General features: G+C 40.9%; 1 protein-coding gene across 3 annotated transcripts in view; it reads left to right on the top strand.

Moving 5' to 3' along the window:
• Window positions 1-15,883, top strand: part of USP22 (ubiquitin specific peptidase 22) — a 196,300-nt gene extending 180,417 nt beyond the window's left edge. For all 3 annotated transcript variants that reach the window (XM_084641403.1, XM_084641402.1, XM_084641404.1), the window contains 7 exons: window positions 1,724-1,829; window positions 4,537-4,695; window positions 7,148-7,274; window positions 9,171-9,262; window positions 10,776-10,838; window positions 12,862-13,011; window positions 15,270-15,883. In XM_084641403.1, coding sequence (XP_084497529.1) covers window positions 1,724-1,829; window positions 4,537-4,695; window positions 7,148-7,274; window positions 9,171-9,262; window positions 10,776-10,838; window positions 12,862-13,011; window positions 15,270-15,312 — 740 coding nt within the window. In that variant the 3' untranslated portion in view covers window positions 15,313-15,883. The remainder of the gene's footprint in view (window positions 1-1,723; window positions 1,830-4,536; window positions 4,696-7,147; window positions 7,275-9,170; window positions 9,263-10,775; window positions 10,839-12,861; window positions 13,012-15,269) is intronic.
• The last annotated feature ends 7,966 nt before the right edge of the window (window positions 15,884-23,849 follow it).

The following is a 23,849-nucleotide window of genomic DNA, read 5'->3' as shown; positions in this document are numbered from 1 at the left end:
ATGATTCCTTGTTCTCTTCATTCCCTCTGGGGCACCTGGCATTGGCCACTGTCAGAAGACAGGACATTGGGCTAGATGGACCTTTGGTCTGACCCCAATGTGGCCGTTCTTATCTCATTTATTCCACATTAGCACAGGTTGGAACTTTTGTGAGTCAATCGATTTATATTTTCAACAATTTTCCATAATTTCGGTTTTTAAATCTGTTGCTATTAGATTATTGTAAACAGCCAAAGCCAAATTAAAGTACCTGAAATGTGGCTATAATTTTTTCTGCTTTTGTGTGCTTTTAGTTTGCTCTTTTGTCCTGATGACTGAAAAGCCTCTTTTTCTTTTTCTTTTATTTTTTTGTAAGTAAAAAAGGAGCTTTGTTGAGCTTTTGAGTACTAAGCTTCCTTAATATTTTGTTTCCTAAACTAAAATATAGTCTAAAACCAATTTTTAGTGTTTGCAGTTTTTTTTAACTGGATAGGTATGAGGAAACCTGACAAACACTAATTTTAGCTGTGCTAGCAGCCTCTGTTATAATAGGATTTTGGAAAAATTTTCAAAACTTACTTTCCGGAATAGTTACCAGCTGTTGTGAACTGGTTCACCCAGGTGTATGTGATGTTTCAACAACAAAAACCCTACTGTAGATACAGGAGAAAGCACTTTGAAGACTTTGATTCATCCTCACAACAGTCTTGTAAGTTAGAAAAGTAAATGTATTATCCTCATTTTAGTAATGGGGAAACTGAGGCACATAGGCTAAGAATTGCCCAAATCTGCAAAAAGAATATGTATGTGTATCAGTGCAGAGATTTGTATTTTAGAGTTCCTGGTAATCAGACTGGTATTGTGATTGCTAGACCAAACCTTTATGAATGCTTCATTCAGTTAATCCCATTAGGATCCCAGTCATAAAGCCAACTGCTATGCCTCCGATGCATACATTATTGGCAGCAGTGCTTAGAAGGTGGGTATGCACTTTCACCTACTGGAAAGCAGAGAAGCTTCAGTGTCTCCATGAATAAGCTTGACGTAAACATGGCTTTACCTTATAATGAATGCCCTCTGGGAGGCTAGACTGTCTTTCATTTTATTACTGATGAAAACTTCAGAACACAAGGACAGTGTTGATGATGAAAAGATATGGTATAGGCACCAGAGTGAAGGTTAATGGAGCCTTAACACAACCTTAGTCTTTTGGTCTGGCAAGATGATTAAGGAAGAACTGTTAAAAATAGCCATTATCTTCATCTCTGCATAACCTATCCTCTGAATTAATGTAAGAAAATAGCACACACTTGTGTGCTGTACCTGAGTGGAAATCACTGCTTCTACGGCATTCCGTTTATTCAACTGCATGTGCCACTCAATGGCCCTGTTAGTGGGGTTTAAATAGTCGTTTTCATTAACCACTTTGGCAGCACCTTTTACCTTTGGAACCAACCCTCGTACGTGACAGAGCGAAGCAGATCTCTCTACAAAGCAAGAGTGGGCTATCTCAGAGTAGAATTGAGATTGGCTGGCTGTTCACATTACCTTAAAGCCTCATCTCTGCTGAAACACTCAGTTGCATTTAAACTTTTTGCCATAATATTTTGTACTCCACCAGAGGCACTTTCTTGATCCCTTGTTTTCTGAAATATCCAATGAGTACGAGATTCCAAACTGCCCATATGAACTGATGGGGCACATGTAAGAATGTATTACAAAGATTTCATTTGCCTTCCTGCAGGTGACGATAATGGGAAGAAGGCCAACAACCCCAACCACTGTAACTGCATCATAGACCAAATCTTCACAGGCGGACTGCAGTCTGATGTTACTTGTCAAGTCTGCCAGTAAGTGTAATTTGGTTAATTCTGCACTCAGATGGGATTCAGAGTAGCAGCCGTGTTAGTCTGTATCCGCAAAAAGAAAAGGAGGACTTCTGGCAGACTAACAAATTTATTTGAGCATAAGCTTTTGTGGGCTACAGCCCACTTCATCGGATGCATAGAATGGAACATATAGTAAGATAATATATACATACAGAGAAGGTGGAAGTTGCCATACAAACTGTAAGAGGCTAATTAATTAAGAAGAGCTATTATCAGCAGGAGAGAAAAAAACTTTTGTAGTGATAATCAAGATGGCCCATTTAGACAGCTGACAAGAAGATGTGAGGATTCTTAATATGGGGAAGTAGATTCAATATGTGTAATGACCCAGCCACTCCCAGTCTCTATTCAAACCCAAGTTAATGGTATCTAGTTTGCATATTAATTCAAGCTCAGCAGTTTCTCGTTGGAGTCTGTTTTTGAAGCTTTTCTGTTGCAGAATTGCCACCCTTAAGTCTTTTACTGAGTGGCCAGAGAGGCTGAAGTGTTCTCCTACCGGTTTTTGAACGTTATGATTCCTGATGTCAGATTTGTGTCCCTTTATTCTTTTGCGTAGAGACTGTCTGGTTTGGCCAATGTACATGGCAGAGGGGCATTGATGGCACATAATGGCACATATCACATTGGTAGATGTGCAGGTGAACGAGCCCCTGATGGCATGGCAAATGTAATTAGGTCCTATGATGGTGTCACTTGAATAAATATGTGGATAGAGTTGTCATCGGGCTTTGTTGCAAGGATAGGTTAGTGGATTAGTGTTTTTGTTGCGTGGTGTGTGGTTGCTGGTGAGTATTTGCTTCAGGTTGGGGGCCTGTCTGTAAGCGAGGACTGGCCTGTCTCCCAAGATCTGTGAGAGTGAGGAATCATTTTTCAGGATAGGTTGTAAATCTTTGATGCGCTGGAGAGGTTTTAGTTGTGATGAGGCTGATCCACCAGTGCAGTGTCATACTGAGTCTTTTTTCTTGCACCATATGGTTTAACTACAGCATCACCTAAATGCAAGCAATTAGAAGGCAAGTGTCATAGATCAAAATATACTGAAAAATCTGCCTGGAAAAATATCACAGGTTTATGGGATTTTGCATTTTAGGTTAGAGTTTGATTGGCCTACCAAAATTTGGTTAATTTCAAAATTCATAATAAGAAAACTTTCAAGGCAAATTTTCTTTTGATAGGGAATATGCAGGTGCACCAGACTTGAAGTAAGAGAACTCTTTTTTATGCAGCCACATTATCATTTTTCTTCAGTTCTGAGCTTTCGGTTTTGGTGGCAAAGGTTTCTAGGGTCTGGCTCTAGGTAAATTTAAATAAGAGAAAATAAAGGTTTGCTAGAGTCAGGAGAAGAATCCTTTCTGTTCTATGTTATCAGGCAAGGTGGCTTACTTTAAGCCATTTGACATCACCCGGGGAGTTGGAACTCCACTACATATTTTTTGGTCTTATCTTGCATTCCCCAAACTATCTACACTGTCTTGCAGATGGACTGTTGTACTCTGCTCATTTAATCAGTTGTTGTACTCAGTTTTCAGGACTGACCTACAGAGTTCTCACTATAGGAATGATTGAGCATCATGGAAAAAAGTGTGAAATGTTAGTCTTTGTCTTTTGGCCCCACAGAGTCCGTATGTGACAATGGTTGCCTGGATGCGGTATCAGCACAGCTGATATCTACTAAGAATAATATATTATGTCAGAATTTTTAAGAAAATTAACAAGGAAAGATGGGAGTTAAAGAAAAAGGCTCAATGCATAAAAATAAGTTTGGCAGATTGAAATTAGTATCCATAAATGTTGCATGTTTCTTCTTTTGATCATTTCAAATATTTTGCACTAGTGAAGCTGAATGAAAGTGGGAAGTTGTAAACTTAGATTTTTAGTCCAAAAGAAGTGGTATTTAGAGGAAGGAGGAGGCCAGAAGAGCAGATAAAGAGCACAGGCAGAACATTCTTTCATAAACAAAAAAAGTTAGCATTTGGAAGCAAGAATCACGTACAGATCTGAATGGTAGAAGGAAAGGTTCAAGGGAATGGAGGTTAGAGCTTTCCAGTCACCTCTAGCCAGTGGGCTTGTCTTCAGCTGTCTTGTAGAGAAACCTGAGCCGGAATATAATGTACTTTCTGATTCGGGTATTCTCTAAGATCTCAATTTCCAAGTGCCATGGCAGATTGTAGAGTGAACTCTGAAGTTCCAACTAGCACACCATTGCATATCAAGAGTATTTCTGTTCTCTTTTTTTGTCTGAACACAGATAGTGCAACAATCTAAATAGAAACACCATAGCACTTTCATCCCAGGATGCAGGCCAGATTCTGCATCTCAGAGCAACCCAACCATTTGGCTCTAAGTCACTGAACTCCATTAAGCTGTAGACTGTAGCAAGTTTATATCCTGCATTCAAAACATGCAATAAATTTCCTAAAATCTGTGGTTTTTCTTTTTGTGCTTTTTAAATAAATCTCCAGTAAAGGAATTGGCTGTGTAAATATAGTATTGAGCACAGCTGTTTTGTCATACATACTTTATGTAGTCTGAGTGCCCTGTACAGATGAAGTAGAACTCGTTGCCTTGTCCAGTAAATGTCCAGTTTATACCATATAGTAAATCATACATTTTGTACTGTTACTTTTAACTCCTTGTGTTAAATGCTAAACTCCTTTCTTTTTCCTAGTGGTGTTTCCACAACGATAGACCCGTTCTGGGACATCAGTTTGGATTTGCCTGGCTCCTCTACACCATTCTGGCCACTGAGCCCAGGGAGTGACGGCAGTGTGGTGAATGGGGAAAGCCATGTATCGGGCACCACCACGCTCACAGACTGCTTGCGAAGGTACAACATATGGCAAACAGAATGTAGATAGGGGAAATAATCTTGCTCGCTTCTGCTGTCCACAAATAAGAAATAATGGCAACTAATAAAGCAAACTAACAACATTTTACCACAGCAGTATTCCTCAGCCATCTTGTAGTACATAACATGCACTTAAATTTGTTGTGGCTGTTTTTGTTTTTTGTTTTATTTTAATCTCTAGCAAAATGTGACCAAAATCAGTCTGGTTATCTATTGGTTGTATTCTATGAGAAATTAGTTTAGCTCTCAATCCAGCACCCAGGGGCTATGTATGCATATCACAAAAACCACTGACACAATTGATACGCAATGTCCTCCTTCTTGGTGCTGTCTGCAGAGAAGCCATGGTTTGAATGGGCCATGGAGAATTATCTTCCCACTCACCTTTAGAGATGGGCTCTCCAGGCCTGGCTGAGGCGCACTGTGAGAGAGCCTGCATTACTAATGCTTATTATGTGAATAGAGGACTTCAGTCTCAAGAGCTGTCAGTGCAGCACTTCTTGCAGGTACTAACCTCACTCCTAATAAGTGAAAAGAAATTAAATAAGAAAATGTAAAGTTGTCCTTCAGCCAGACTGTTATGATTGGCCTTGCACAGTATTGGAATAGTTACTAATCTTGCCTGCTCTGTGCTGTAATACCATGATATGGTTGAGTGAAGGTTAAGGATGACACCTTAACTCAGAATCTCTTGACTTTGTTGGCTCAAGTTATAAAAAACTGCTACTATTAAGGGTGGGTTACTGTTTTAACATGCAGTAGAAATATATATTTTTCAACTGTCCCATTGGCCTGACAAGACAATAGTTGCAGAATACTCTTTCATTCATAACTCTTATGACAGTTGTTTAAAAACAAAACAGACCTACTGACTTTGTACCATTTTGTACAGGGGGAAATGATGCATCTGGGATAGAATTACATTTGTGCTCTGGTTCAGCCTCCTGAGGCTTAAAACTGCTAGACAAGCACCTAAACAAAGCTTCACAGCACAGTTAGTTGTACATTTAATTTTCATATAGAGCATAATGCACTTGAATGTGTCAGGTCTGTCATAGTCTAAAATGTCCAATTACAGTTTAATATGTATTATTACAAGAAGCTTCAATAACTTTAAACCCAACATAATGACAGGTTTCAGAGTAGCAGCCGTGCTAGCCTGTATCCGCAAAAAGAAAAGGAGTCCTTGTGGCACCTTAGAGACTAACCAATTTATTTGAGCATAAGCTTTCGTGAGCTACAGCTCGCTTCATCAGATGTATTCGATGAAGTGAGCTATAGCTCACGAAAGCTCATGCTCAAATAAATTGGTTAGTCTCTAAGGTGCCACAAGTCCTCCTTTTCTTTAAACCCAACATTAGTAGAGATACTGGAAAATGCATACGGCTTGTACATTTAAATTTAGAAGAAAAACTAGAAGTCAGTCCTCGTAGTCTTTTTTTTTTTTTTTTTTTTTTTTTTTTTAACAGAAGATTTAATATCAGGATTCCCGGAGCCTGAACATTTTTTGTTTTAATGTGTTTCTATGAGTGTCTACACAGTGGCTTAGTGTTTACTTCAAGAACTGTCCCATCCTCTAACAGTTTCCTGCACCCCATTAAGTGGTTATAAATCACTCCTTTCCACCTGATTTTAGTAACAGGCTGGAATTTCTTAAAACTTAGATTTTGAAAGCAAATCTTTAGTTGTCAATGATTTGACCTTGAACAGAACTCTACATCCATACCTTCCTCTCTCCCTCTAGAGCTCTGACCCCAGCCTGAGAGCTGGAAGAGCATCCTGGGGACTGGCATGTAACTGAGCACAGCAAGCATGTGGCTTTGCTTCAGAATTCCCATGTCCACGTTTTTGGTTTTGAAAACAAAAGGTCTGCACAAGCTATCTCAAAATGAGCTATTCTGTTGTGGTGGATGACCCAACATTCGCTCTCCTTTCTCCGCCACTGATGCACTTCAGGGCAGCTTGCCCAAGTGGAAGCAAATGTAAATGTCCGAGTTGGAAATCTGAAACAGGGCTCTCCTATATTGGTAGCTTTTTAAATTCTAATTTATCTTGCAAAAAGGAAAAAAGAAAAAGCATATTTCCTTAGCATCTGCTCTCTGGGTATAATTATCTCAGCACAGGACTTGTACTTACCTTGTATAATAGAACGATAACTAATGACTCTGCTCTGTGCCCAATTTCCTAATCTTTCTAGAACACACTATAAATATGCACTGTGCAAAACTGTGCATGGTTTTCAGTGGGTCTTGCACTTTAAGAAATATGTGGAGAAAGGGGCAGCAGGTCACCTCTGGCTTTCCTGAGAGAAGATTTAAGTTTATCTCGCATGCTACTAAGTGGTTACAAGTGGAAATGAAAACTGTTTTCAAGATGCATTGAAAATAATTTGCCTGTATTATGCATCCTTCCACTTCTTAATATTTTTCAGGTTTACAAGGCCAGAACATCTAGGAAGCAGTGCCAAAATCAAATGTAGTGGTTGCCATAGCTACCAGGAATCTACCAAACAACTCACTATGAAGAAATTACCCATTGTGGCCTGTTTTCATCTCAAAGTAAGTTCACAAAGGACAGGTGGTTGAAAGAACATAGACTCTGCTCTCGGGCAATGAGTTGGTTTCTATAGATCTCTCTGCTATCTCTAACGTCACTATAATTAATTTATTGTAACATAAACTAACTTAAAGGACAACTGGCTTTTCCAGTTAGATTTTAGTTTAAGGACATTATGATTGTATGTATGTATGCAGCCTTGCCCATATGTCTCTGGGTGCCTATCAAAATAGAACTTTTTTCAAAAATACGAAAAAGTACTAAAAATTTCTGAACCAAACAAAAACAAATCTCTAGTGGCACTTATTCCTTCTGTACAATAGAGCTACTACCCACAAGCCACACAGAATGAGAAAGAAAATAAAAATACTGTGTGCTTCAACTGGAAGGATGCCACAGATGTACTCTGTGTTTTGAAGGGAAAGCATTCCAAAGTTACAGGGCCACAATGGAGAAGCTTCCTGTAACATCCCCACCATTTGTCTCAAGATCATACTGTGGTGGCTTTTAGAACTTCCAACTCACCATTGATGGCAGATGCTGTGATGGAAGACCGTGTAATAGATGGTCACTCAGCCCTGTCCTGTATTGTTTATGGCTTTAACTGCAAGTAATATGACCACGCCGTACTGGAAAGCAGGCAGCCAGTGCAGAGCATGGGTGTCTTTCTTATTTGTTTTCCTTAGCAAAGTGGAAAGAGTGCCCAGAAGGTGAGACTGCTTCAGGGGCAAGGCAGTGTGGGCAACAATATAAAAGAGGTTTTAGTACAATTGAGCATTTGTGTAGCCGTGGTGATTGAAGGTTTTGAAAATAAGTGATCTTGGGAACTCATCTTGTTGTCCTCTCTGGTAAAAGTTAAGATATAACATTTCATGCATCAAAGCACGATACCAATATCTCTCAATTCCAAAAGTTGTTGTGATGATAAATTGTAAGGTATTTTAATATGGCTTAACTAATATCAAATTCATCATAAAGGACATATGTTCTGACAGTGTTAATAATGCAATTAGAAAGATGAACAGAGAATCAAAAGGATATAAGTCGGAGTTTTTGACATCCTGTTCTGTTGCTAGGGAATTGTTATGGCATTGTAAAGGGAGAATAATTAGCTAGGAGTGTAAATAGGACAGGAGTACTGAGAAATGGGGAAAGGGGCTTTCTTTAAATAGAAACTCATTCATCTCATTCTGCTATTTTTTCCTTTCTCCACTTCTGTAGAAAGGATGATGAAAGTATGACGTGTATCACAAATTCATCTCTCCCTTTAGGAGAAAGGAGACAGATTATTTTTTTAATTTTACCTTCCGTTTGTTCCTTATTTTGATTTAGTATTCGTGTACACAGACAACTGGCATAACAGTGCCAGTCACTTGAGATGATTTCTTGCCTTGTTGGTGTTGGTAGATTAAACACACCAGTCAGGTGGCAGAATCCTTAAAGGCATATCTGTCCCCGGTAGCATTTGTCTATCACCAGTTTTGCTGCAGATGTAAGCTCTTTGGAACAGGGACTGTCATTTGCTGTATGTTTGTATAGTGCCTATCACGCTGGATGTTACTGTTTGAGGCCACAGTATAAGCGTTTATCTTAATATAAATGGGGATAAGTTTATCTCCCTAGATATTCAGTTACCATTCTAAGCTTTGATTTCCCTCTACTCCCGCTCCCTCATGAATTAGGATTTCCTAGGGAAAATTTGTTAGCACTTGTATATACTGATCTAACTGATACCTGAAAGCTACCAGAAAAATACCTAATTTATTCACATTCTCTTGTGGCTGTGTGACAATCTCCCTACTTTCCTTTCATCTCACTTTGCCCAATGTGTAAGACATGTACAAGGAAAGGAAATCGGAGTCTCTTCTCTAAAAGAAACTTCCACTTTCTATCTTCAGCGGTTTGAACACTCAGCCAAACTGAGGCGAAAGATCACTACATATGTCTCCTTTCCGCTGGAGTTGGACATGACACCATTTATGGCTTCCAGGTATGTACAGTGTTAAAAATCCCACAGAGGTTAAGTTAGTCTGGATACCAATCTTGCACATGCATGTTGTGAAGATGGAATATCCTTTGAGACCAGGCTGTGACGCAGTGTATATACAGATATATCCATGTAAATATGTCCATGAAAGGGTTTGCACTGGTTTAACTAAATCTATTTCAAAATCGATTTTAGTAAAACCAATTCAGGTCTTGTGTTTTAAACAAGGTTCTATTTAAATCTTAGTTTTCTGTTAACACCTGTTTAACTTCAAAGGTAGATAATTAACAGAGATGTCCTTTCTTCAAAATGCTAGAGATCCCACATCCTGTCCTTTCAGTCAAGTACGTTCCTCAGCGCAATCAGGGAGGATCCAATTTAACATTCCTAATATTTTTAATGTTAGAAAAACGTGCAAAAATCTCCCTTCCTCTTTTTATGTAAAGCCCTCTTCTGCCACTCCTGAGATGACAGAAAAGTCAAAAAAGTTCAAGCCCAATTAAAATACTTTCAACTAGGGTTGTGTCTGCTTTTAGCAGTTTAGCTAGTAAGCTTCTCCAGACGTAGTAAGACTAATTTTTTTATTCAAATCTCAGTCACAAAAACAAAACCCTTGTGTAAAAATCCTTCCATAAAAGTTCAGTTAGTGACCTGAGACAATAAATTCTTATCAATTATTATACTTAAGTATCATTTCTAATTAAATTATTACTACATAAATCACATCTTAACCAATACCGAAAGCACAAAAATAACACATCTCTTAAATTCAGGATCCATATTGATACAGTTTTAATAACAATTTCAAAATTATTTACTACAGACAAACGTAGTTATTTCTGCCAAGAAAGAGGGACAGTTCCAAGCCTCCACTAAATTGCCTGTGTGATATCAGAGAAGGTTAGTTTATATCAATACTTTCCAGAGTATTTGAGGCTTTCCTGCTATTCTCTGGTGAGTCCTCTGTGGATAAAATAGCTGGGTGCTGATGAAAGGTTTCAGGTATGAAGGAATATAGCCACTATGACATCAGGATAATTATTTTTCTGCAGCAGGGGGCTCCGTAATCAGAATTTTATCGACCTGTGAAACCAGGAAGGTAATCCTATTGTTGTAATCAAAAACACAGAGTAAACTCACAAGTCAAAAGAAGGGTGATTGATCCGTAGGAGTTTAAGAGGTTAATGTAATTATATTTTGTTCAGGGTTAAGAGCCAAATTAATCTCTCAATCTGTTTTTAAGATTTGGGGATGGGAAGTTGTGACTTAAGCATGTGCGTGTTTGCAGGATTGGGGCCTTAGTTAGGAGGAGAAATCAACTTCCTAGACAGCATAGCAGTGGGCACAAATATAGTATCTGTAACACCTTAGTCAGCAATCTTCTTCTGCCACTAAGCACCATTGCACTTGCCCCTGGAGGTAGCATGCAGGTTCTCTGTGCTGTGTGTGACCCACTGCCTCCCTTTGGGAAACCACTGCTTTTAAATGACTGGATTCTTGTGTGTTTTTATTGCAGCAAAGAGAGCAGAATGAATGGGCAGTACCAGCAGCCAACGGATAGTCTAAACAATGATAATAAGTAAGTGGTGCCTTCCAGTACTCTCCTATTGTGAAAGGTAGCTGACTTTTGCAAGGTGAAGTAGAATCTGCTCTATGTCCTACAGTGTTAAAGCATTGCTATGTTTTACAGAACAGCAAGTCTGCTCTTTGGCAAAATAAAGATCATATTGCGTGTTTACTTAGCCATTCATAGCTTTTAGCAACTAAGCTATTGCCTTGCTAGTGTTATTACCAGCAATAGTATAGGGAAGGAATTTAAAAATCGTTGGTACAGGATGAAAGGGAAGGCTTTTTCTTTAAACACTCGTGCATTTATTGCAACTGAGTGTTGGAACTCTCATTACTGAGCAAGTTCCAGAGGACTGGAAATAAGCAAATGTTGTGCTAATATTAAAAAGGATAAATGGGACAACCCGAGTAGTTATAGTCCTGTAAACCTAACATCAATCCCAGGCAAAAAAATGGAATGGCTGATACAGGACTAGGTTAATAAAGAATTTAAGGAAAGTAATGTAATTAATGCCAATTAACGTAGGTTTATAGACAATAGATATTATCAGCCTTACTTGTTGATTTTTATTGATGGTGAGATTAAAAGTTTGGTTGGTAAAAATAATATTGATGATCTAATAGACTTCTTTAAGTCATTTGACTTGGTACCATGTGCATTTTGATTAAGAAACTAGAACAATACATAGTCAACATGGCACACATTAAATGGATCAAAAACTGGCTAAGTGTTGATTGTAAATGGGGAATCATTGATCTGATATGTTTCTAGTGGGGTCTTGCGGGGATTAATTCCTGGCAGTGCATTATTTAGCATTTTTATCAGTGACCTGGAAGGAATCATAACGTCCTCACTGATAAAGTTTGCAGATGACACAAAGATGGGGAAAGTGGTGAATAATAAAGAGGACAGGTCACTAATACAGTGGCATGGATGGTTTGGTAAGTTGGATGCAAACCAACAGTATGTTTTTAATATGGCTAAATATAAACATATATATTTAGGAATAAAGAACGTAAGCCATACTTACACAATGGAGGGCTCTATCCTGGGAAGCAATGACTTTGAAAAAGACTTGGGGAGTCTTGATGGGTAAACCATGAGCACCCAGTGCAATGTTGTGGCCAAAAGGGCTAATACGATCCTTGGATTTATAACTGGGAAATATTGAATAGGACTGAGGAGATTATATAACCTCTGTATTTGGCACTAGTGCTGACTGCTGCTGGAATGCTGTCCAGCTCTGGTGTCCACAATTCAAGAAAGAGAAGAACCACAAGAATGATTGAAAGGATTAGAAAACGTGCCTTATTGTGATAGACTCAAGGAGCTCAGTCTGTTCAGTTTAACAACGAGAAGGTTAAGCAATGGCTTGATCGTAGTCTGTAAATACCTCATGGGGAACAGAAATTCGATAATAGGGAACTCTTCAATCTAGCAGAGAAAGATATAACAAGATCTAGTGGCTAGAAGTTGAAGCTAAATAAATTCAGATCAGAAATCTGGCACACGTTTTGAACAGCCAGGGTAATTAATTATTGGAACAGTTTACCAGGGCCTGTACTGGATTTTCCATCATTGGACATTTTTAACTCAAAAATTTAATATTTTTCAAAAAGATCTGCTCTAGAGCAAACTGGAATTAAGTCAGGGAAGCCTGTGTTGTACAAGTCACACTAGGTGATGACAGGGATCCTTTCTGGCTTTATAATCCATGTATCTGTGAATTCATAATATTAATCTACTTATTTTAAAAGAAAAGTCTGTTAACTACTCAATTGTGAGCAAAGCTTCCAACTGTAAAACTAACAGTTGCAGTAAAACAAGTAGTTAGAGGCAATATCAAGATGGTGGGGAGAAAAGTATGCCCCATCCCCAACCAGTGTTGAGTACTGGTGTTTTAATTACAGTGTTTACAAATGGCATCCATTCTTTTTGCAAATGTATAGATAATCACAAGCTTCTACTCCTCTAAAAATGTTAAGTTTTTTTCTTTTGATCCAAGAGTTCATTAACTGTGTTTCTCCACCAGGTATTCCTTGTTTGCAGTAGTTAATCACCAAGGAACCTTGGAGAGTGGGCACTATACCAGCTTCATCCGGCAACACAAGGACCAGTGGTTCAAATGTGATGATGCCATCATCACCAAGGCTAGCATTAAGGATGTACTAGACAGTGAAGGGTAGGTTGTGAACAAAAAGGATACGGGGAGGAAAGAGTGGGAGCAGGTTTATCATTAATAAAGGGCCCCCTCTGGGTGGGTGAACCTTTATTACTTTCAAGTTATCAGATTTTCACCATGTAGAACGATTTCTCTCCAGAGTGATCATTTATCAGTGCTTCAGAAAGCTGGTCTAACCTACTGGGGTTTTTTAGACTGGAGAAAAGGGAAGGACAAGGTAGCAGTGCATTGTGCCTGCTGAGCAAGATAACTAGTTTCTTGTATGTCCACCCACCTTCTGGCTAATCCAGTTGGCTGCAGTAATATCTGCCTCATCACAGTCCTGCTAGCCACAGGGATGAATGTGTGATAGCTTATTACACATGTTGCTTTCATTGTTAAATACAGGTATTATGAATTCACATTGTAATAGGGTTTGTTGTAATCCCACTGGCCAACCATAACTATATGGACCACCTATTTAAGCTTCATAAGGCACAATTCCATATTATACTAGACTTTCTCCTCTGAGGGCAGTTTATTCAACAGGCTGTATAACACAGTGGTTAGATACATAGCCAAAAAGTACTACCGATATCCACTTCTGAGGGTTTGTTTCTGTTTCATTGTTTTCTTTTGGGAAATGGAATTTGATGCATTTAGCTGTGCACACATATATAGCCAGGTTGACTGCGTTGTGTAAAAGAGTACTGCCTCTTGTTTTTATTAAGCCTCTTGCCTGTTAATTTCATTGGATGACCCCTGGTTTTTGTATTGTGGGAAAGGGGAAATAACACTTCTCTATTCCCTTTTCCACACCATTCAAGATTTTATAGACCTCTATCATATCCCCCCTTAATAATGATTTCAAATAGACAGTATCACTTCAATCATTTCCTTCAAACATGCACTGTGGATGCTACATAGAGCAGTATTTTTTCAAGGTTAACATCTTTGTCATTTGAGAAGTATCAGGAATTGGGTTCGGTTTCAAGAAAAAATCACTTAAAATCTGTAATCGCCTCCATTCTGGCATTTCCAGCCATGGATTTGGTGCTGGAAAGATCAAATCTGTTCTGCTCTAGTTTTTAATTATACCTGACATTTCCTTTGATTGCTGCAAGTGCAGGCAGTTGGTTTGGAATTTTTAATAGGTTTTCATATTTTCCTTTTCTGCTTTTCAGCCGGGCAATGTGCATCTTTTCTATGATATTTGACTTTTTAGTGTAAATTATTTTAATTAATTCGTTTAACAAAAAGGTCAGTAGACCAGATTGGTTTGTTTTCCTTCATTAGGAAACAGGTAGCATTGCTCCTGGGCCTGGGAGATTTGTGGAGGCAGTTACCCAGTCCAACGAAATAGGAGGTGACTTGTATCACTCTAGTAGCATCTCCAGCTGATTAAGAAACAGCGTTGACTGACTGTGAAGGGAATCCTGCCCATTTTTTCCTTGTTCAGATAATGATGGCTCTGACTAGACCTCCACCTGTAGAAGGAGAGGAAAGATTCAGGAAACCCTGTGGAGTGGGGAAATGGAAGATGATAATCATTCCATAGCACCTCTTAATGTGGAGATATCAAAAGTGCTTTACAAGTATTTTAACTCGCCTTGCAGCAACCCTGCCAATATGAAGTGGGCAAGGGATGCACAGGGATCACTTTGCTCCCCACTGAAATGCAGCTGCCTCCAGGATAGAACTCAGCAGCTGTGTTGTAGTACACAGAAATGCTGCCCAGTAGTTTAGGACAAGAGGAGAAGAATTTTACCCAATTGAACCTGCCACAAGGAGTATAAGTATACATGTCAGATTTGGCTGGGACACAAAGGTTTCCACCCATGGTCTTGTTCAAAAAAATAAAAAAGTGGCATAAGATCTTTAATGATTGTAAGTGGTCGAGACCTTGCTTGTACACATCTACAGAATCATCATCACCACTTTTTCCAGCATCTAGGTGTTACGTGGAGGTCTCCCATCCAAATACTAACCTGGTCTAATCCTGTTTAGCTTTCAAGACTTGACAGTAGGTTACAGAACAGAGTGGTCAGGCTCCAGGACAGACAGGCAGCGAGCATATTGGCTACTGATCAAATTCTGTATGCTGATTTTTTTCATGGTTATCCTATGAAACTAATTCACGTCCCTGGAATTGTTCCAGCTTTCAAAATAAAATAGTGCTAATAGTCCTTGTTTTTATCCTGGCTGTATTGGTCATTGGGATTTAAAATCTGTAATGTGCAGCATAAGATTAAAGTTGTGTTTTGTCTTCCTTTTTGCAGATATTTGCTGTTCTATCACAAACAGTTCCTGGAATATGAGTAGCCTTATCCAGCAGTTTGTCAGATAAATGAAAGGAAGAAAATAAGCAAGCCTTCTGAAATGACACACAAACCTACCTGAAATGAAAAGACCCATTAAACAACAACTAGCACTGAGCTGTAACAGGACCTACTTGACACTGGCTCACAGCCTGGCGGAGTAAGAAATGAACAATGTCCAACGTGTATGCAGTCCCGCAAGGACAGAAAGGGGGGAAAAAAGAGGCTACAGTCAGTCATGTAAGAGCGGAAATATAAAATGAGAGGAATGCTCTGGGTGGGGGAAATGGGAGCAGAGGAGTCCAGGCACTGGTACATCTCCTATGTTCCTCCGAAAAGTGTGTGGGAAGGCAAGGGGGTGTGCCATCATCTCCATAAAGCATCTTCTCCATTGGTGCTTCAGCTCCAACTGACCAATCACATAACAGTTATTATTAAAAATCCAAGCCCATTTTTGATGCATATGGGTCTGAAAGCAGTAAAGTGGAGGAGGATGGGATGACACAACTAAAGGACTTTGCAAGTATCTTTTTATTTGTGAATTTTAGTTATTAAATAAATACAGTATGAAACTATTAGGCTCTTTTTTTCGACAAAAGTAAAAGAAATCCTGGATTGTGGAACTGAAGCTACAGTACTGAGACAGGTTTTCAAGCATGCCTGCTGCACAGGTGGTAATCTGCCATCAGACTGCTCATCAAAGCATCTGCACAGATTCTTTTCTGTTTGAGCCCTTTGTTTTGTTTTGTTTTTCTATAAATAGCTATTTTCTTAATTTTTTTTCCTTTTATTCCCTTTTTTCACGAGAATGAAATTCATAAATGGAACCATCAGTAAAATGAATGAATTGGCGTGTTTATACTGTAAAAGTGGTCTTGGTTCTTTTTTTTAAACGTTGTCAATAAGTTTGATTTCTTAAAATCACCGGTTTTGATGTTTACTGGTTGTTTTGTTCTCTCCCCTAGTTCTGCCAAGTCCCCTCAAAGAGAGGTAGCATTTGGCAGAATGTTAGTATTGCAGATCTGCCATCTGGTAGGTATGGCTGCTGCTGGGTCCAGTATGGAGGCGTAGATTTGCAGCTATTGAGCACTTCTGCAGTAACACTAGGCTTTAAAGTAAACAAAGCATTTTCCTGGTATGTGCTATGTTTTTGTTGGTTCCTTCTCTCCTCCCACATTTATTAACTCCTTAAAGACTCCTCTCCCCTTTATGGAATCCCATCCTTATGTATGTCCTTAACTCTTAGCAGCTGGTGTGCAGGCTCACTTTGTGACAAAACAGAATATGTTTCTGTTCCTCCTCTCTTCCCCCCCGCCCCTTAAGAGCAGCCCATTTGCCTGTCTAGACGCTGGCTGTAACTCTGTCTGTATGCTCTGTGTGTTTTACTTCCAGGAAGCAGGGCTGTAAATTGAATTTTAGTCCACGAGAAAAGGGTTTATTCACCTCTTAACCGCTCAGAATGTAGAGCTCAAAAAGAAAAAAAAATTGTTTTTTTCGGCTGCTGCCACTGCTTCCTCATGGAAAATTTGCAAATGTTAGTCTGTTGAAGGATTTAGCCATTGTATTTCTTTGTATAAGGGTCACACTGAAAAGGTCATTTTTTTCTGCATACATACTAAAGCAATCCTGCTTTGATTGTAGTAGCAAATACTCTCCTTTCCAGGGGCTGGGTCAGGACTGGAGGGCGAGGCAGACGCACCTTGGCCGCAAAGCTAAACATAGAATTTGAATAGTCTAGACCAATCCGTATACCCCAGAGATAACTTGCAGGTGTCTGTCTGCTTAAGACAGACTTGGAGTGTGTTGATCTGTTTCATGGAAGACTTGGGGGAGCAGAACATGTAAAGCTGTTTCCGGAATGAGCACCTTGCTATTAGATGCACAGAGATAGAATAAGCTCGTGTTAAAGGGTTTGGGCAGCTAGATAGTACTATTCCTGCATGGTAAGTATTTTTCTAGGGTTTTTTAACCTGTCTCCTCCACTGCAACAACTCAGAATACTTCTAGCTTGATTCGGTAAAGATCATAATTGGCTACTGCAGGGTTTAAATTAATGTTGTTGTTGTTGCAAGTGAGAGCCTGCTAGAGCAATACAGGTGGCTGGCACACTGATTCTAAAGGAAGATCCCTCCCTGCCAGGGCTGTGTGTTGTTGTGTAGGCATTTGACAACGGCTTCCTGCTACCTTTTAATAATGCAGTAAGCTTGCAGTGGAAAACAAGAATCAGCCTTTCACTATTCCCCAGCCTGTGTTTACTGATGCAGTTCAAACCACCACCTTGCTATGTTACTGAAGAAGGGGCACCACCGTGTGGCGTATAGGCATTATTGTACAATGAGTCAATTTGCTTTGCGATAGTGAGAGCTGTTAGACGTCAAACAAATTAATTCTGTTTTTACTAGCCCACTGGAGCTTATTGTTTGCAGCCTAAGCGTTTGGGTGACAAGGCCAGCCCTGCAAACCACCTGCTACCCTTTTTCTCTCATGCACTATGAAAGGACCATCCTTTGCATTACTGGATCTTCTCTGACTTTTTCACTGCTCTGTTTCTGCTCTTGAGCCTAGAATTTGAGGCATATTGAAAGCAGGCTTTTGCTGTAACATTCACCTCTATATCCTGTACTGAAAGGCTTGTTGCTACTTAGAATCATTAAGAATATCAGAATCATAGAATATCAGGGTTGGAAGGGACCCCAGAAGGTCATCTAGTCCAACCCCCTGCTCGAAGCAGGACCAATTCCCAGTTAAATCATCCCAGCCAGGGCTTTGTCAAGCCTGACCTTAAAAACCTCTAAGGAAGGAGATTCTACCACCTCCCTAGGTAACGCATTCCAGTGTTTCACCACCCTCTTAGTGAAAAAGTTTTTCCTAATATCCAAAGTTGGAAGGGACCTCCGGAGGTCATCTAGTCCAACCCCCTAACCAGAGCAGGACCAATCCCCAACTAAATCATCCCAGTCAGGGCTTTGTCAAGCCTGACCTTAAAAACTTCTAAAGAAGGGGATTCCACCACCTCCCTAGGTAATGCATTCCAGTGTTTCACCACCCTCCTAGTGAAAAAGTTTTTCCTAATATCCAACCTAAATCTTCTCCACTGCAACTTGAGACCATTACTCTTTGTCTTGTCATCTGCTATCACTGAGAATAGTCTAGATCCATCCTCTTTGGATCCACCTTTCAGGTAGTTAAAAGCAGCTATCAAATCCCCCCTCATGTTTCTCTTCCATAGACTAAACAATCCCAGTTCCCTCAGCCTCTCCTCATAAGTCATACTTCAGTGTTGGTAAATCACAGTACTGAATCCTGGTTATTGAGGGAAGGGGGTATCATCTTTCTTCCTTTAGAATTGGAAGGCCTGCCACTGTTCTAAAAACCAGTGCTGCATCAGATGAATGCACTTTTCTACATACACACCAATAGGCCCTACCCTCGCTCATCATCTCTTTATAAATGACATGCAGATCACACTCTGTAGTTACATACATTGTAGAACTGGGAGATTACCTTCCCCCGTTTCAGCCCCACCACTTCTAATCCGGATGCCTCATAGAGGGGGCCACATCACCTTCATCAGAGCTCCTGCTATATAAGAAAGTCTTACCATGCAATAAGATATTTACTGCTGATTTATAAGTTTACTGATCAAGTTCTATCTACCTAACTTGTTGACAGACAGTAGCTAAAACCTGCCTGCTTCAACAACTAGTTATCCTGTTGTTTAAACCGCTGACCTTAAACACTTTTTTTTAAGCAGCTAATCTGTTCCTTTGCGTTGCTTGTTCTGCTCTGATGAAGGATCAGAAGAACTTACCAATGACTGAGACTGCTATTGGAGAGCCAGGTTCATAATAAAATGTGTAAGAGGTGTGTATAGTGCCCGCCGTGTGCTTGGTTCTACACGTGACAGAAAAATGAAGCCCAGAGAATCTTACAATGTAGCATGTTGGCCCTACCCCCTCTCCCTGCCTCTAGACCAGGAGTTAGTGGAGACAACCGCTTCATTGTGGTGCCTAGTGGAGGCTTGTACTATAAATTGGGGAGTGTGAGAGGAACTGTTTGCATCCACCACCTCAATTCCTAGTAATAGAGGGAAACGTAACCAGTGTCTCAAAAGAGGAAGTATCTTCTGTTGTGTGGTCAGAGCTATGGGACCCGTCATTAGACGACAGCAGCAGCAGCCTTGATGCAGAGTATATTGATTTTTGCCTCTGTTGCTTTAACGTCTCTAATTGTTGTTGTCCTTTGGAGTTTGTGTAAATAATTCGTCCTCTTGTTGTTTGTTTGACTGGCTTATCCCCGGCTACTTTTTTCTTTAGCATGTCCATGCAAAGATTGTTCGTTAAACCCTATCCGAGAGGGAAGGCTTGTGTGATTACATGGAGTGTTCCTCTCCCATTTGTTGTGGTCATGTTGGGAGGACTACTGCGTGCTATTGTGAGCCACAGCTACTCTCCCCTCCTCTGTTGCAGTGAGTCCCAGAGAAGGGCAGTGCTTAGTGGACAGCACTGCCGTTCTGGTTGCCTGGTAACCAGAGAGGAGGCCTGCCAGAGGGCAAGTGGACTCCAAATGAATGAATGTGAACGGTGTCCTGGCCTCCTCGTGAACAGGAGCCTGTGCTCACAAGAGTCAAGAGGCGTGTGCTGCCATTCTGACCATGTTTGTAACCTTGCTTTATCTGAACTGTTAATGAATGCTTCAGGCCCCTTGAGACAGGTGCCTCGACTCAGACCGTGTTGGTAGCGGCGGAGTGAGCTCTTTGATATTTGTTCCTTCCCACAGGACTCTGCCTTTCTTTTTAAACAATGAGGCTATTTTCCTGGGAGTCGGGGGAGTGGGTGCCTGAGCTGTTTTTCTTAGGGTTGCCAACCCTTCAGGATTGTCCTGGAGTCTCCAGGCATTAAAGATCGTCATGTGATGAAACCTCCAGGAATATCTCCAACCAAAACTGGCAACCCTAGTTTGCCCCAAATCCCTAGGATGCTCACCCAGGCACTGGGCAGAACTGCACTAGAGAACCCAGAGCATTTGAGCTAAACTGGCACATGTCAGATCTTTACAACTTCATGTACATCTTGGGAGTTTGGTAATGGGAGATTGAGCCTTTTATCGGAAGGTGGCCAATTCAGCCCAGCCCAGGGTGGTGATGGCTGAAAGTTATTACCATCAAAGGCTGCAAAGCTTATGTAAGACCAAGTTTCTGTAGTCTCAGCCGAGTTTCCAATGAACAAGTACCCACATCCTGACAACCATCATAGCTGGCGCTGACTGGGTGGGGAGATCAAGAAATGACTGTTATGGCGCTTGAGGCCTCCTCTCATTCCTAAGTGCAGTCTGTCCATTGCATGCTTTGCGTCACACTGGCACAGCTGTATGGTACCTGTACAGTGCTCTGTTGCTGCATACTGGGCTTCATTTTTCAGGGCTGTCACTGGAGTACTTTCACCAGCAGTAAATTCATCCACAAACAGAACAGTGGTGCCGCATCACTGCAAATGATACTCACGTCACTTCTCTTAGTTCAAATAGGACATTTAAAGTTCATAGTCCTGCTTTCCCAGTGCTGCCAGCAAAAGCCCCGTCCTGTAAAGAAACTGGATAAAACCGCAGTTTTTCTTCCTGGTTTATAAAACATCACCTGGTTTAGAAACACCAATAATGACCTTCGGGTCAGGCTTTTCCTGGCGTCTCCTGACGGGCTGATTTTTGTATCAATCCCCTCCACTCCCCCAGCTGGTCATCAGTTGTCAGGAAAAAGCCTTCTCCTTCAACCACAGTTGCTTGGTTTAAAACCACTTGGACCTTAAATGGTGTTCGTGCTGGCTGTGATACTTTCACCCGCACCCTCTCCAGTGGATACCGTGGGCTTGTGCTATTCAAGGAACTCGATCAAGAACAAATATCCTCCTTTCTAAAAGGACCTTGAGTTCCAAGCTGAGGGCGGGGAAGCAAACTGTCCTCGCACTAAAATTGAGAGTGTATTAAGCATGGAACGCTGGAAATTGCCTAATATGATAGGAAATATCCTCCGGTTATCTATTCTAAACCTCAGTGACAAAAGATCTAGTGCTCTGTATTGCACCTATCACATAGTTACTGCAAAAAGAAAAGGAGTACTTGTGGCACCTTAGAGACTAACCAATTTATTTGAGCATGAGCTTTCGTGAGCTACAGCTCACTTCATCGGATGCAGTGGTTCAACGACTTCATGCCTGGAACAAGTGACTTATATATATTCTTAACAGGTGATAATATCTTGTTAATTTGTTTCAACATCATGGTAAGCAGACTTTATGCCTAGGCTGGCAACATTTCAGCCTCCACTCGTGTTTGAGAAAGCCGGCAGGATAAAATAAGATTTTAAGTAAAAGTTTGGAAAGGTTTCTTTTTCTACATGTAAATGCCATGCAATCTCAAAGATGTCCCAGTCACTACACTATAAAGAGAACATGCCTAACCAATATAAGGGCCAAAAATACAACACACAAGAATAACGAGAGAGAAAATTGCTACCTGGAGGAATCTCATGAAGAAGAGCTCTGTATAGCTCGAAAGCTTGTCTCCGTCACCCAAAGAAGTTGGGCCACCTTGTGTCTCGAACCTCATAAGGCAGATTAAGACAATGGACATTCATGACCAAATAGAAACAGTTAATTCAAACCAAACTGTGTGTAGTTACAGTACTCACTTAAAACAATTTTTAATTGGTTTCTGTTGGGTCCTGAACTTTCTCCTCTTTGTGACTTAAGGTGCTACCAGACATGTCTATTCGCTGCTGGGTCTTTGAAATGGTAGCCCCCACAGAGACAAGAGCCACATTCAGTAATGGAGCCACTCAAATGGGGAAGGTTTTCAAAATAATTTTTAGAAATGCTTTGTATGTCAAAAAAAGTGATCCTTGGGTCTATTCTAACCAATCACTAGCGTTTTCCTTTAGTTGCATAAAATTATGCATACAGTCTCATGACCAGTTGGATTTCTCAAATCTCCTTAGCTTTCTTTCCTTTTTTATGTCTTCCCTCATTCTGTTGTGTTTAATGGTAGCGCTAAGAACCAGTCCAGGATGGGGTTTTAGTGTGCAGGCCCTGTACAGACAGAGTAGGAACAGTCACTGGTGGGTTAGGATGCTCAAGCAGAGTGAACAGTGTGATGGCAGCAAATGGCACGTTGGTGCCACCATTTATCTGTATTTATTTTGGGGGGAGGAGTAAGGAGGGGATCAGCTAAAGGGAAAGGAAGGGGAAGGACAGTGAGGGGGACGGGGCAGGGGAGAAAAGGGTAGGAGGGGCAAGTGTGAAGTGAAACTGAGGCGTAGAGGCTGGGGGTTAGAGGAAACCGCTGATCAGCAGAGGGCACAGAAAGTCCAGTCAAAACTCTACAAAACACTCTGTATCGCTAAAGGTCCCTGCTTTGGCTGCTTCTTCTCCTACTAGCCGGAGTCTCTGCCTGGCTCCTCTTAGCATATTCCCCCCAAGGTCACATGGGGGGGGGCACCACCTCGGTCTTCATTCCCCCAGAATGAGGGAAATTTGCAAAGTTCTGGGGGGGAGGGTGGACCTGCTGGGCCTGATTTTACCACAACCCCATCCCCAAGCGCAGCAGTCCCTACTTCTCCAGCTCCTCTTCCTGGCTGGAGTCTGGCTGGTTCCTCTCTGTAGGACCCCAGCAGCAGCTCAGAAAACCTGATTTCTTCAAGGCACGCGACTCCTCATCAAAGCAAAACTTCACATAGCTTAAAACTCATCATTAGTCAACGTGAGGGATTTTTTTTTTAAAGTATAGGGGCCCTGGCTTTTCAGAAGTGACTGATTTTAGGTATGTCTAAAACCCACTTTTACAAAATGGGTTGAGGCATTTTGGAGTCTCTGGCTCCCCGATTTGCAAATCTGGTGATTTTAGTCAGAACTGGTTTTAATGCCTGTCCTAGCTGCCACCTGTGCGGTGTCATGGACCAGTCAGAGCCAGCCGCCTCCCCACCCACCCGAGCGGCCCGTTTTTAGCAGCTCAGAAATGCAAGGGGCAATCTGGCTCCCCGCAAGCTCCTTGCGGAACTTTCTCTGCTTCAAGGAATCTTTTGTGGAAGCTGAAAAATTCCTATTGTTACCATAACACGTAGCCATTGGTGACTTCTCAAGGCAGCAGGGGCCAGCCAGGCAGCACAGCTAACCCATCGCAAGGCTAGTATTGTTTCGTCTTCCTTAGCCAGCAGTGGCTGCTACTGAAGCTTGGATCTGAGCTCAGTTTGCAGGGAGGGATAGCTCAGTGGTTTGAGCATTGGCCTGCTAAACCCAGCGTTGTGAGTTCAATCCTTGAGGGGGCCATTTAGGGATCTGGGGCAAAAATTGGGGATTGGTCCTGCTTTGAGCTGGGGTTGGACTAGATGACCTCCTGAGGTCTCTTCCAACCCTGAGATTCTATGATTCATGGTAGGCAGCAGGAAGAGAATTAAGGCCAAACGTTATCTGTAACTAGAAGATATTGGTCCAAGACATTTAAAACAATTTTTAAAATAGCTCTTTAAAATCCCTGTTTGTTTTAATCATT

Source organism: Lepidochelys olivacea (assembly GCF_965140295.1).
Source record: "Lepidochelys olivacea isolate rLepOli2 genome assembly, chromosome: 10".
In the NCBI taxonomy this organism is placed as follows: Eukaryota; Metazoa; Chordata; order Testudines; family Cheloniidae; genus Lepidochelys; species Lepidochelys olivacea.
This window is presented reverse-complemented; position numbering and strand designations above follow the sequence as displayed.